Source organism: Pholcus phalangioides, unplaced genomic scaffold, assembly GCF_987345545.1.
Source record: "Pholcus phalangioides strain wild (caught in Gottingen) unplaced genomic scaffold, Ppha-v1.0 ptg000039l_1, whole genome shotgun sequence".
In the NCBI taxonomy this organism is placed as follows: Eukaryota; Metazoa; Arthropoda; class Arachnida; order Araneae; family Pholcidae; genus Pholcus; species Pholcus phalangioides.
Genome location: NW_028301625.1, coordinates 29,163,521 through 29,178,752, shown reverse-complemented (window position 1 = coordinate 29,178,752; position 15,232 = coordinate 29,163,521). Strand labels below are relative to the sequence as shown.

The 15,232-nt window shown below is 34.4% G+C and overlaps 2 protein-coding genes across 3 annotated transcripts; both read right to left on the bottom strand.

The window, feature by feature from the left end:
• Window positions 1-874: 874 nt before the first annotated feature.
• LOC149065803 (U24-ctenitoxin-Pn1a-like) lies at window positions 875-7,434 on the bottom strand. Of its 2 annotated transcripts, none has more exons than XM_089253429.1 (5): window positions 7,276-7,434; window positions 6,374-6,413; window positions 3,972-4,008; window positions 2,648-2,890; window positions 875-1,081 (listed from the first exon to the last, which is right to left on the bottom strand). In XM_089253429.1, the coding sequence occupies exons 2-5, from the start codon at window positions 6,395-6,397 to the stop codon at window positions 948-950; spliced, it is 438 nt and encodes a 145-aa protein (XP_089109555.1). In that variant the 5' UTR covers window positions 6,398-6,413; window positions 7,276-7,434; the 3' UTR covers window positions 875-947. The 2 variants fall into 2 exon arrangements, with proteins under 2 accessions (XP_089109555.1, XP_089109556.1); XM_089253430.1 differs by having other exon boundaries at window positions 7,212-7,287.
• Window positions 7,435-9,711: 2,277 nt separating this feature from the next.
• LOC149065802 (testican-1-like) lies at window positions 9,712-14,199 on the bottom strand. Its single transcript, XM_089253535.1, has 5 exons — window positions 14,093-14,199; window positions 11,539-11,609; window positions 11,303-11,339; window positions 10,984-11,097; window positions 9,712-9,981 (listed from the first exon to the last, which is right to left on the bottom strand). The coding sequence occupies exons 2-5, from the start codon at window positions 11,563-11,565 to the stop codon at window positions 9,800-9,802; spliced, it is 360 nt and encodes a 119-aa protein (XP_089109661.1). The 5' UTR covers window positions 11,566-11,609; window positions 14,093-14,199; the 3' UTR covers window positions 9,712-9,799.
• Window positions 14,200-15,232: the final 1,033 nt, after the last annotated feature.

Sequence of the window (15,232 nt, the reverse complement as noted above, 5' to 3'; positions counted from 1 at the left end):
ATCGTTGTCCAATTGACTATTTCCTAAACTGTTGTTGGTTTTACAGAGACAACTTTCAATTAGAAAAATTGTTTCAAATGATGTCGCTCGTCATAAATGCCGTTCAGATGAAAAAAAATTATTGATAAAAAATTACAAAATTTAAATTTTTATACGGTCCCCCTCCCGTCCTCTGATTTTCAATTATAAAGTTGTCCTGTCTTTCCTGAGGCCGACAAAAACATTTCCATGTTTCTAAGTGCAATATTCGCTGTAACATTTGAATTCATAAATTAGAGAGAAAAGGGGAAGCATATATATAAAATGAGGGAAAGGAGCGTCTTCTGTTATTTTTTGCTGTTCTTTTTTTTCCCTGTTTTTTCTCTGATTTTTTACTTCACACACACAATATCGCATTTAATATTGCACTTAGAAACATGGAAATGTTATTGTTGACAACAACCAGGGGCAACAACTTTCTAATTGAAAATTAGAGGAAAGGGAGGACCGTGTAAAAATTTAAATTTCATAACTTTTTTATTGATATATTTTTTTTTCATTTGAACGGTATTTACGATGATGGACGACATCATTCGAAACATCCTTTTTAATTGAAAGTTGTCTCTGAAACCAAGGGTTCAGGAAATAGCCATTGGATAACGATAAGAGTGGACACCCTGTATGTTTCAGTGTTTCCAAAATATTTCTCTAATTTCTTGCTTGAAATCGTAAATATTTTTCAAAAGGCACACAGATCGTTGAAGACCCGGGAATTAGAACATTGAGTCCCCTGCAAAATGCACTTGACATCAAAATTTTAATTTTTTTTTTTTTTATGCATGTCTTTATATTTATCTCAAAAAGATGTATAAGATTTCTTTAATGAAAACACAGATATTTTTAGTAATTTTTATTTAGAGAGAAAAAGCTTTCACACAGACAGTGATGCATATTATGCAAACTGAGAATCAGCATGATACTTGTCCATCAGAAGGATCTGTCACGGCCTTTCCAGTGCTATCTACACACCAGCACTTGCCATTGCTGCATTGTTTCTTCTCATAATATCCATTGCGAGTGCACTGTGGAACGTAATCGTCCCCTGAAAAACAAAGAATAAACGTGAGATCCTGCTGGAAAAAGACTTGCTATAAGATATTTTCCCGAATAAAATGCATAATTGTTTTTTTCTTTTTGACGTGAATACGTCTTTTATTCATCACCAAAGAGTTGCGTAACGAAATGCTTTGAACGCTCATATCTCAGGAAATACGCAACGCAAATCAAAGCCAATGGAAGTATCGTCTAATACAGTTTCCCAAACCTCCTTTTATCGACTCCTTCTTCAAAAATTTTGTATTAAGTTTAAAACTCTGTATCTCGGGATGTACAAGATGAACATCGTTTTGTGACAAATCACACAAGCCCTGTGCTGTGTATGCGGAGCGTTCAGGTTTACTTATCTTTCTTCGGGTTTAGTTATTAGACCAAGTATATAAGTCGCGTTGCATTTCAGTGTAATCTACAAAACGTACTTATGTGTAAACTTGCGACTGTATCACCGCACAGCCTCTACCAAAAATTTTTTTCATTGAGTCATAAACGCAGAATGGTTTCAGAGGATTGCTGTAAGGGTGCTCAGCCTTTAGGAGAGTGCGGGCCACTTCATTGGTTTGAAAACGTGTTGCGGGTCACTTAATTTGTTTGAAACACCGCAGGTCAATTATGTGATCTGTAAATGTGATACGGATCCCTTAAGTAATCTGGAAATGTGACACTTGTGACACATGTGTTGTGTTCATTTTTACAAAATTAGGTTTAAGGTCGCTTGTCACGTGAGATGACTCGGAAAGCCACATTTGACCTACGGGTCATGGGTTGAGCATTGTATGCTATAGGTTATCTAAGAGCATGCAGGTGTAAGCTTTTATACAAAGTGGCTCAGCAACAGGTAATCACATAACAATGCATGGATGGAAATTCTTCCCTGGTGAGGTAGGGTACACAGAAAACACCAGAACTGGAAGGACACCACACAAGTGATCACGCGTTTTAATAATAAATGTGCATCGAAAAAGAGTATCAAAGGTGTTCAAAGTATCACCCACGAGCTGTAATGCAGGTCTCACATCTGAAGCGCATTGAATTTCGAACATTCTGGAAGATTCTGGGCATGTCTAGGACTAACAAGTTCCTTAGTGCTGCCAACAGAGGTGTCATACACCAATGTTTTGATATGCCTCCAGTCTGGGGACTCCGGAAGAAGTAATCAAGGCATGATAGATCCAATGATCGCGCAGGGTAATGCACCAAACGCCAGGAACCACCGCTCCCGTATAACGCCATCTAATGCGTCAGGAAAGCATTTCTGACCGACCCAGCAATACTATGTGATTCCGAGTCGGTCGTCTAAGTATACCCTACCCCTCTTAGGAGTTTGTAAACCTGATGCTGAGGCACCCTGTATTTATATGGTCAAAAAATTGAGCATTTGTCCAGCCTACTTTTCGTAATAAGGAAAAGAGGTAAGTGTCTGTACTGCACTAGTCCACACACTTGTGTTTTAATTATTTTTTTTTTAATGCAGTTAAAAAACTGCTCAAAACCGCGTGATATGTACGTTGTATTCTACAAAAAAATTTTGACTCAAAAATTTAAATAAACTTACCTGAAGTACGAGCATCGTCCTTAGCTCTGATGCAGTCACATGCCTTGGTGTTCTTGGATGGTGTATTGATGTTTTCTCCGTTTCGTCTGTAGCAGACACACCAATCTATCTTAGTGAAGCATTGAAGAGCAGCATAATCACCGTTTTCCTCACATTTCGGGATCAGGTGAAGAATTGGGCTTTCAGTTGCATCAACAGTAGAGTTGATACGCGTTTCCCTGTCCAACTCGCAAGCTGATTGTGCTAAAAATGAAAGTTTTATAAATATTGAAATTTTAAACGGTTTCTAAAGCTATGATGCATCGAAAATACAAACTTCAAGAACTCATTAAATGTTTAAGCTTTATTTACTCGGATTGACATGATACCGCCAGTATACTGTATTGAGAATAATCAATGAAAATTAGTTATTTGATGATTATATACGTATTTTTAACTTGGCATTAAAACAACTGACTACGTTCGGGACACTTCTTTTCAAAATAGCGCGGATTTTACAAAACGTGTGATTTTAATCATAATTCAGTATAAAATAAAGGAGATCCAGTAAAATTTCTGAGATATCTTGATACCTTTTTGAGCCATTACATATTTATGTGCTCAAAATTAGTTTATTTTTGTACCGATACATTGTACACTAAGAAACACTACTGGATATATTCACTTAATCTTGATACAGTACGTTGCTATGACAGTTGTCTGTGCAAGAAGTTCTGAGGTACACTGAATATTTTCTGAAATATGCCAATTTTTGTGAAACCATACATTAGTTTCGACAAAAATGTCAAATATTTTACATTTAAACAGCCGTGAAATTTTCAATTCTGAACATGAAGCCAAGATCCTAATTGATTACAGAGCTAGTATATATTATCTAGAATACTATTGAAAAATTTCTCTAAAATCTTGCATACTTTTGAGAAATTCAGATTTTCGTGAAACAAAGTAACAAAAAAAGAATCTTCATAAAACACGTTTGAAAATTATTTGTTGCCTTTGAACCCATTCCTCCAGATGAATTAACTCAGCTATAACTTTTTTTCTATCCCTTACACGTACAAGAATGAAATAGCTTTGTATATATATTCTGAGAAAAAAAATTCTTTCAAATACATTAATCGAAAAAATTTCGAAAATTTTTACAAAACTCGTCACTTGTCAGTAGTCAGTCGAATTAAATAAACTCTTCAAATCTGAACCTGGTGAAGTTAATTTTACAAAATCTATGCCAAGATACGTTATGCATTGATTATTATTCGGTAATTCCGAATATTAAATAGCGTAGCCAATTCAACGAATAATTTAATCGATTTTGTAAACTTACGCCTTGTCTCTGCATAAACGAGACCAAAAAGGCAAACCTGTAATTAGAATATGCAACAATTTAACAAAATATATACACATAATAATTCACAGCAATGATTTAAAGGTTATAAAATAAATTTTAACAAACCGAATGAAGAAAAGTGTTAGCATAGTGTATGAATAGGATATAAAAAAATGCTTTTCGGCTTGGAGAGAGGGGTATAAAAATAATTTTATATCCACCCGGAGTGGCTAAATTTGGTGCTTCTACTATATCGCGTGATTACGTGCTATATTCCAGAGAACTTCAGTCAACTTAAAGTTTGCTGAAGTTCTCTGGAATGTTAGGCCGAGATTAATTACACTATTAAAGTTTTGTAAAAGTGCTTTTATAAAACTTGAAGAATACAACCAATAAACTGATCTGCTGCATTTGCTCAAACGTAACCGATCAGCTTGTCCGTTGTATTTTTCAAGTTCTATAAAAGCACTTTTACAAAACTTTTATAGTGTAATGCCGGCCTTACCTTTCCAAATTTCTTGAAGGCCGATATTACACTATAAAGGTTTGATAAAACATCTTTTACAAAATTTTAAAAAACAACCAATAAGCTTATTGGTTACATTTGAGCGAATGTCACCAATACGCTTATTGGTAGCATTTTTCAAGTTTTGTCAAAGATCTTTCATCCAACTTTTATACTGTAATAATGGTCTTGGGCAGTTATCTTCTCTTCGATTTAACGAATTAAAACAACTCGTATTCTACTTATCATACCAGATCTGTCTCTTAACCGTTTCAAAAGATTTAATAAGAAATTCTCTAATAACCCTAGGATCAAATCACTATCTGATCATCAGTATCCGGACAACCCGATGTTTCAAGTTACCGGCCCATACAGCAGGAATTAACCCTCTATAGTCCCGTGTATATTTTGAATATACATGGTCAAAACACCCATTATATTAATTTCTCTAATCTTTGGTATTTTAGAAAGTAGGCTTATATGTGTTAGTGTCATTTCAGTACAAAACACGGCTATGTAAGTACAAAACTTTTTTTAGCAAAAAGAGTTGATTCCTTGTTGGTGTAATTTTTTGAGAGCTGCTGAAATTTTACGTGTTCAGAGATTTACAAAATCAACCAAATTGAGGGAATCGAAATAAAATTCAAGGAAACAACTATTCAACTTTGCTAAGCGAGATTTTATCGGTTTCCAGATAACAGTAAAATAAAAGCAAACTGTATATTTCATTCTTAATCAACCATTTTAGCTAATTAAAAACTCCACATCCACTATAATTAATTAAATTGCTGTGTTGATATATTGTTTCAATTAAAAATATGCTAAGAGCATCAATATATATCTATTTTTGTAAGAAAAAATTTTTTTCAATACGTTTTTATGGGGGGTGAATCGTAGAGGGTTAGTAACGGCATGGTTATTACCTTACCCCCCTCCCTCTTTAACTGCAGTCACAGCTGACACTTTTTCAAAAAGGCTATCCACCAATTTTTTGAATGTTATGTTCATCATTGTACAGTATGTTATTCTTACAAAAGAATTGAAACCAGTTCTAACAGATTTTGGATGTTGTTGCCTGCAGCTCACGTTCCTGTTCTTCCCAAATCTGCTGCATTCTCAATAGGATTTAGATCAGGTCTCTGAGCGCTTCAGACCAATTTCTGAACACCCATTTCAGGAAACCAGCTACGTACGGCACGAGCACCTTCGTTGATGGAAGATCATGTTGAAACAGAAACGGTTCCTCATGGCTGCCAAAGTGAGAGCCATAGTTTTCCATAATGTAATATGACTAAGTGGTCAAAGTTCCATGTACAGAAACCAAAAGCTTGAGTCTATACCAGAAGAAAAAGCATCATAGTCACTGATCAGATCCACTAAATTTCAGAGGTGTGCGGATACTCAGAATCAAATAGCGTACGTAGATAAATGTATCATTCCATTCATCTAAATCAGTGTTTCCTAATATAGGCAATATAACCCTCTGGGGTCGATCGAATGGTCCAGAGAGGCGGTAGAAGCTTGGGTTTAACATAGGATCCTATGGGTTGCTTGAGGGAGGGGAGATGATAAGAGAAACAAAAATTGATGAAGGGGCGATAGAACAAAAAGTTTGGGAAACTATGATATAAATCAAGAGAGAGAGAGAGAGAGAGCTTCTCATAACCACAAATCATAATTTTCATCCAACAAAAATTTGAATTTCCAATGTTTAATATACGGTACCTTGATTTTTCATTATAATTTAACATTTTATCGAGTAAAATAAAATCTCAATAATTTCTCTTTTCATATTATCGAGATAAAAATTTATACACACACACACACACATGTATATATATAATTTCAAAATTTCATTAGGTAAACAATTATTCAATGAAACTATTCAACTTACAACGGCGATCACGACGGCCTTCATTATGTTATTGTAGTGGCTAAAATTCAATAAAAAGAGAGCGATTATGAAAATAAAGTGAACATTTAAGCATTTTAGTTATTAATTAGTCATAATGTAAAGTATATAGATTTTTTCTTATAATTAAAAATGCTTGAGTAACAAATTGAGATTACGTATATATTTTCACTGTAAAAAAAAACTACCTAACAGAGCCCCGATTAGTTAGCAAGTGATCTTCTGATTCGGAATGCTTGGGTTTGAATCCCGGGGTGACACTTGAGATTTTTTAAACTAGTCGTTCGCAAAGTGTGCATCGCGGCTCCTAGAGGCGTAATTGGCGATATCGATGTGTTCCAGTTCTCAGTGCTTTGAAATGGTTCTTTTATGGATGCAAAAATCTACTGGACTATTCTGGGGGAGTCGCGGACGAAATATGATCAGGGCCAGGGAGTCGTGAATCACAAAAATTTAAAAACACAAACTTTATTGCACTTTGTTCTTTTCATAATATCACAGTCATTTTACATACACGAGGGCTAATTTAGAATAGGGAAAAAGTTTAAAACCTATTCCGAAAGGCTTCAACTGCAAGTTGACACACTGAACACATTGTTGTAAGGCGGTTCTGCAGGATATCGAAGATATATCATTCTTCAAATTTCAAAAAAATGTATGCGCTTCAGAATGTTATTTAGTAAATGAAATAGACTCAATAATTTGGAAAACTATATTGGTAAAATAAACAAAATTGAAATGCTAAAAAGGCTGAATGAAGTAAATTTGAACAAAAAAATATTGTACTCATGATAGAAATGGTAATTTATGCAAAATATACCGAAAATAGCTTATCCCAAAATGTAAATTTCACGTGTATGGACTGAAGAAAAAGATCCGCTTACCTTCAGTGTTACTGATATCAGCTAAAGTGTTTTCACTTGACGAGCCACGTTTTATGAAAAAAGGATATTAGACAGATGTTAAGAATCTCATCATGGTTGTTATCTCATTAGAAAAAAAAAATGAACATTAAACTCATCCTAAGATCACTTTGTCTATCTTTGGGAAAGACCTTAATAGAATTCGGTATAAAGAAAGAAAAGTAGAAAACTCCCGGAAAAAGTTCGCATTGATAAATCAATTATCTAATAATTTATTTCACAGATGTTAATCAAACTTCCCGATGACGTTTTACATGAATATCTCGTTTTTTGTTTCGCAAACAGCCAGGCGCTCGTTCCCGATCACAATAAGTCTTCCAGAAAATGCTACATTGTGATATTTTATCCAATTGGGAACTAGATGTAACGAAAGTAAAAAAACTGTGAAAAATTGTACATGTAGGCTTAATTCCTGAGTGGAATCATCCTATTTTCTATTTGAATCGAGATCACCTCAATTTAACAAACTATTTTCCTGATTTCATCACTATTACATGAACAAATAGTTTCTATGCATTTTTTACTACTGATAATGGTTTTGGAAATAGACTCGCAACGATGGATACACTGCATATACGTGTAATACTCAAGTGGTGTGTTCCTGATAAATGGGTGATGCATACAAATTGATGTTTACGAACTTCAAGACTCGAAATATGGCTTTTAAGACTTTGAGAATTCAATTTTTAAATCTATTTGATGCAATCTTGGATCCCGGCAAATCCGTCATTTTCTAAAACTGGAATAGGAATTCATTGTGCTTTTTAATGTCTTCCTTTAATACATAATTGCACATTTTGCTCTCAGCTCAAACTGAAAAATATTCGAACTGGCTATTCTGAAGATATTTAATACTCACTATGACTCAGATTTAGACCTGCAAAGCTGGGTGTGACTCATTAACGCCAGGCCATATCCATTCAGTAAGAGTTACGCTGTTTTTAAATTAAAACGGTTTTCCGCCTCAAGAAAATTCAAATAATTTTTATTAACTTAGCTCGGATTTAATTATTAGGCTCACAAAATATACTCAAACGAAATTTCATGGATTTAACAATTGCGCATGCACATAGCCAATATAGAATGAAAATACTGTATATACAATATATATATGTTACAGTAAATATGATGAATGTGGTTATTATGCACGATTGCCGAGCATTTTGGTAAGATTGACAAATTTCCCTAAGTTTATCACTTTTGCTGGTGAATATGCATAATACCCAAGCGTCGTGTCGTTGATAAACATGATAAACCGTACTATATGATATACATAATAATTCATGTATGTATTGTATCCTTATATCGGGGCACGATCGCAAAATTTGTTATCATTATATCGGGGTCAGACGATATTTATCACACATACTAGACTCATTTGGAATTTTTTTCATATTTATCAAATTCACTAATTACACTAGGGGATATTATGCATAATCACAGATAAAGGCGATGAATTTCAAGTATTATCAAATTTACCAAGGACACTTGGTTATTATGCATGATCGCCGGTAAAAGTGATAATGTTTTCAGTATTAATCAAATTTGCTAACGATGCTTGGGTATTATGTATATTCGCCGGTAAAAATGATAAATTTCTCAAATTCGGTATCAATTTCAAAAAGGTCTCTCCTAAAGTCATTCTCCCACTTTTCTGAAGCTTAGTTCGTCCTGCACTGGAGTATACTATAAGGTTTAGGAGACCATACCTACAGCGGGACGTAGACTCGGTTGAAGAGGTGTAGTGAAGAGCTGCGCGTATCCTTGTTGGCCCACGGGGCTTGAGTTGTGAAGAGAGACTTCATATTTTTTGAATATGTTTACATTGGACGGGGGTTCGGGGGATATGATCGAAGTGTTCAAAATTTTCAACGGGATGGATAGGATGAACCATGAATTATTAATACGCCGTCAATCGACTGCTTTGACAAGGGGACACCAGTATCAATTGGTAAATTATATTTCTAGGTTGTGACGTCGAGGGAATTTTTCTCTAATACGGTTGTTAATAAATGGAATAGCTCACCCCCAAGGGTAGTAAACTTTAAGTGCTGCTATACCAGACTAGCACAGAACTAAAGGAAACCTACAGAATATTCAATTATTTTTATTTGATATGCTATTTTAGTTAAATTGAAAAAAATCTCTGCTTTTATATAAATAAATATCGTACTTAACATAGTAAAAAGACAATAAGAGCTTATTTTGAAGATTCAAATTCAATCCCAAAAAGGAAACAGTTAATATTCAACAACAAGGTTTACATATCTATTGTTTAATTATATTTTTAAACCCCTTTAAATCAATATTCATTGTTTTTGGGCAATATTTTTTAATGGTTTTGTATTTCGAAAAAAATGTGTAAAATATGTTGAAGAAATAACGAATCCGAAGTCATGCGAATAAAAATGTTTATTGAAACAGCGCTAAAAGTTTCTTAGCATTGGTCGTATGGTTCATATCTACGCGAACAATTTTATAGGAGTTACTCAGAAGTTAGTTCTGGACCACAGTCTAAGGTTCCTTGATCTTGAGCGATTGGTGGACTGGTCTGATGGCCAGTGACAGGATCTGCGCACCAACAATACAAACCACGACATTGGCGAGAAGCATAGCTACCGTCTTCAAGGCATACTGGAACATACACGCCTACAAGATTTTTCAATCCTGCGGAGAGAAAGAAAAAGCGATACTTATCATATTGTATTTTGTATTTATAGAGTATATCCTATTGTATATATATTTTGTAGGGTTGCATATCAAATTGTAATGATCTTCATTGGCAAGAAGTCAAGGTTTCATGAAAATAACTTGAGTTTCTCGGGTTTATTTCCTCTGCTTGAGACATCGCTAGAGTTTTGCGTGTGTTTTTTCTATTTTATTTTATGGGTTATTCTATGGTTTCTTGTATATTTGAATGTACATAGCAAATTAATGGTCAAAAAAACCCATTCTACCAATTTCTTTTCTTAATTTTTTTTGGAATTTTAGAGAAAGTGCATATCTTTTAGTATCATTTCATTGCAAAATACGGCTACACAAGTACAATCTTTTTTTTTCTGCCAATTGATTCGTTGTTATTGTCGTTATTTGGGCGATGCTGAAATTTTACGTGTTCTCAGAGATTTATAAAATGTCACAAAATTGAAAGAATCGGAGATAAATTTCAAGGAAAGTTTCGCTAAGCAACATTACACCTATTTATAAATAACATTAAAACAAAGGAAAACTGTATATTTTAACCCTTAATTGGCCATTGTAGCTAATTTAAAAAAATCCACAATAAATAATTAAATTGCTGTGCTGATGATTATTGATTATTGTTTCAATATCAGTATTGTTAAAAATATGCTAACAGCACCAATTATATCCGTTTTTGCAAAAAAACTGTTTTTTAAATACGTTTTTACGGGGGGTGAACCATAGTGGGTTAAACTTTTCGTAGTTAGTAATCACACATTTGTCATTAAAATATGTCAAATACAACAATCTGAATCAGAATTACCACATTCATTCAAAATCTGCGACTGATCTAATTTAGATCTAAAATGTTAGATATCCAGATCTCTCTCAACTTAACAAATACACATGAGCTTTGATGATTAATGAGAGAAAGTTGTGCATTTTGTGTACCTTTTTCAATTGCTTTAAAAACATTTTAACACTTACGGATTATTGTCAATGCCTTTAATCTGTGAGCTTCACATTTGGAAGTCACACCAGTAAATAATCCGACAAATTCTTCATACGGGAAAATTTCTTCCAAGCCTGTGTCTTCACCTCCTGGAAATCAAAAATAAAATTCAAAATCAACGGTAAATTTAACGGCATGTACTGTAATTTAGTGTACGGTTAAAGTACACTAAATTATCTTCATTATTTGTTTCTGATATAGTATGAATCTTGTAGATTCTTTGTCAGCAGTTATCCATAAAACAAAACAAATGCACGAAATTTCATTTTTCAAAAAATAATTCTCATCACGTACCTTGTTGGTTGATAGAAGCAGCAACAGCACACATCATCTATATAAAAATTACAATACAAAAACAATGTATTCATATTTGAATTTCCATCAGTGAAATCGCACTTATTCATTGGCGCTTCAAAAGCAACCATCATGAATGAATTAGCTTATTTGCTTCGCTTCTATTTTGAAATAAAGGAAATTAAAAATTAATAAATAATAAAATTCGAAATTGAATTTTTATTCAGTGAACTTACCAAACATGAGAAAATAAATGCCTTCATTTTGTTTCTATCGATTTTGACGCAGATCAGTACAAACCTAAAATCTATGAAATAAAATAATTAATATGTTCTAAAAAATACGTACTTTAAAAAAATATATACAAGTGGGCCATGAAAATACACGAACATACATTTTGATTGAATTTCATGTACAACTTAATAATACAGTATATGTTTTGTACAAATGCTTAACAAGTTAACGATATATAAATTCAATGTGAAGCATTTAAGGTGTGTGTGTGTGTGTGTGTGTGTGTGTGTGTGTGTGTGTGTGTGTGTGTGTGTGTGTGTGATTAATTTTGCATTCTTTTAATCATACATGCTCAACCCATGACCGGTGGGTCAAATTTGGCCCTCGAAGTCATCTAATGTGGCCCGAGACCTCAAACCTAATTTTTATGAATATAAACTAAGTCGTATACATTTCCAGATCACTCAAGTTACCCGCGGCACATTTCCAGATCATTTTAGTGACCCGCAGTTCATTTCCAGATCATTTGAATGACCTGCGGCACAGTTCTAGCGAATGTTAAGAAACTCGCGGCACAGATCTACATCACTAAAGTGACCCACGACACATTTTCGGATCGGTTAAGTGACATGCGGCCATGGCCCTGGATCTGGTCCCTAGGTTGAGATCTTTGACGGCACCCCGCTATAATTAATTAATGTGAAAAAATAATAATAATAATAAGACTTATCACGGGCGGTGGCAGCCCTACCTTTGTGGTAGGCTATTGTCAGCGGTGCTTTTCCAGATTATTTAAGTGACCCGCGATACGTTTCAAACCAACGAAGTGGCCCGCATAGTCCTAAAGGTTGAGCACCCTTGCTTTAAAAACACACAAACACAATTATGTATACATTTTAGCATAGGCTCTGTATTTCAAATCTGTTAAAAATTTGCTTGTTTTCTTTCATATTACCATTTTATTTTTTACAAGTTCTATCGCATTAGCATAGAAATATACTTATGCATAAATACAAGATTGGCATAAAAGGAGTGATGGAGCTCTCAAAACAAAGCCTTGTTCATTTTTACATAACTATGTGTAATTATTTCTTAATGAGTGATCATTTACTATATGTATGTATATATATATATATATATATATATATATATACGTGTGTACTGGTAGTTCCAGAAGTTATATCTTATACAAATAAAAAAGTTTTCGGTAGTTCTTGCAACATGTGATAGCATAATGCGTTTCTTCAGATAACGTGGAATAATGAAGAAATAAATTTTCTGGAATTCAAGGTCAAGATACTGTCGTACTTTTCGATAGTAAAAACCTGAAAATTAGACTGCGTATGTAGGTCAGCATCCCTGATAAGACTTCTATACACATTTGCACACTTCCAACAATTCTGAAACTTTTTAGAGAACACTATTCAATACACAAATACGATAAAAATTCTACTGTATTGAAACTTTTTTTTCACGAACTGCAAATATTTAGAATGTTTTCTGAACGTGGACCAATTTCAACAGAAAACATAACATAATAAAGTCGTCAAGTTTTTCATTTTCTCATACTATTTAAAAAAAGGCTTACTAAAATAAAATCCTTTCAAAATATGGAAAAATCTCTTAGTGATATAACATTGTAAAAATATTATCTCCTTTCTTCAAACCCATACTCTTATATAAATTTCAATTTGTTAGCATGTTTTCATCCTAACAAAACAAAGCGCATTTCTAGGGAATAAAGTTAGTTTCTTCCCTATAATCATTTCTCATATTTCACTAAGAATAACATATTACAGGTGATATTACACAGGGAAATTCTAAACCATGGAACAAACTTTAAGAGTTGACATAAGACACCTAAACAAGCATTTTTTATCATAAAATGGGCGGTCTAATCTCAATAGCAATGTCGGTAGAGGGTGTTTTTTGAGAATGTGCAACAGCACTTCACCGAAATTTCGACGGATTTGCTGCGATATGTGCTATTAATCATTCGGGGGGGGAGGGTGCATATGCACCTTCGGATTGGATTGAAGTTTGTTTTTTATTGGTGCAATGTTATGCTGCGCCAAACAATGATCAAGCGGTATAATGACTTGTGGTAGAATTTGCGTTGAGAAGGACTACCACATTGCAATACCTTGCACCCGCGAATGGTTTATTGCACTTCTTGCAGCGAATCCATCAGAAAAATATGATATTTGCTTTGGTGAAGTGTTGTTGTGCACTCTCTAAAAACACCTTCTACCACCTTTGATACTGCGATTCGACCGCACATTCTATAGCCAAAAATGCTTGTTTAGGAGTCTTATGTCACCTTTTAAAATTTGTCCCTAGAATTTAGAATCACCCTGTATATAATAGGCCGTACTAGGTTTGACAGATCTGGGTTTGAAACCAGAAGCGAATAAATCCATTCAGCTCAGATTCACTCCAAACTGGCTCTTAGTTGGTGCCTGACTATATCAACTGATTATATAAAATGACGGTAATACGTATGAAAAAAATTGAAATTGCCGTAATATCAATGAAAATAGACAGTATGCTACTAACCTGCAAAATCCAACTCGGAGAATTCCTCGTATGGTAACTGATTGCTTTCGACAATATAAAGAAAGTACGACCTCAAGATAATTCTGCGTTGTTACGGACATTACCCGGTCTTTTATTTGTCATATTTTATGACCACTTAATCGTATTTTTTTCTTCTTTTTATCCAAAACAATATGAGCAGTAAATTATAAATTACACAAGACTAACTTACGTCTTTTAATTCCATTGTCATGTAGCTCTTGTGAAAATCAGATAAAAACGAATATTTTTCTTCCCGACTCATCATAAAAATTTGGTCATATTCTAATTTAATCGACATCCTCTTTTACATCCGGTTGTACGGTGAAACATTTCTCGGTACACGATACACGTGGTCCTGCAATTCATATAAAATGAGATCTGAATATAAAATTCTAATGAATATACAGGATGATTCAGAAAAATATCGCCAAACTGAAGGGGCAATTCTGGCATACGATAGCAATCCAAAATTACATAGGAACATAGGTACGCAAACAACCCTCCGGAGCTGCTAGAAGAAGTTGTTGCGTCACGCACTTTTAAGGCAATCCCGAACTCATCAAGCACAAAGTCGCAATTCTGACAGCATAAATACGTTATGGGCCACACATACACACAGAAAACGCATTCGGACATGTACCGATTTGTTGGAAATTCCGCAGAGGAATATGTACGAGGTGCATGTGCGGTTAAGTAGCATGACAAGCATGCAGTCCATGCGTAATTTCTAACGAATCAGTACATGCAGTCCATGCGTAATTTCTAACGAATCAGTACATGCAGTCTATGCGGAATTTCTAACGAATCAGTACATGCAGTCCATGCGGAATTTCTAACGAATCAGTACATACAGTCCATGCGGAATTTCTAACGAATCAGTACATGCAGTCCATGCGGAATTTCTAACGAATCAGTACATGCAGTCCATGCGGAATTTCTAACGAATCAGTACATGCCGGAATGCTTATTCTGTGTATATGTGTGGCCCAGACCCTCCTAGTTGCGTCCCTGGCTGGAAAACTGCGCAACTTGCCGGACTGTTCAGGCGGCCTGATAAGAAAATGGGGGAAATGAAAAAACAAATCTGAATAACTGCACAGTCTCGAACTGTACAGCCCG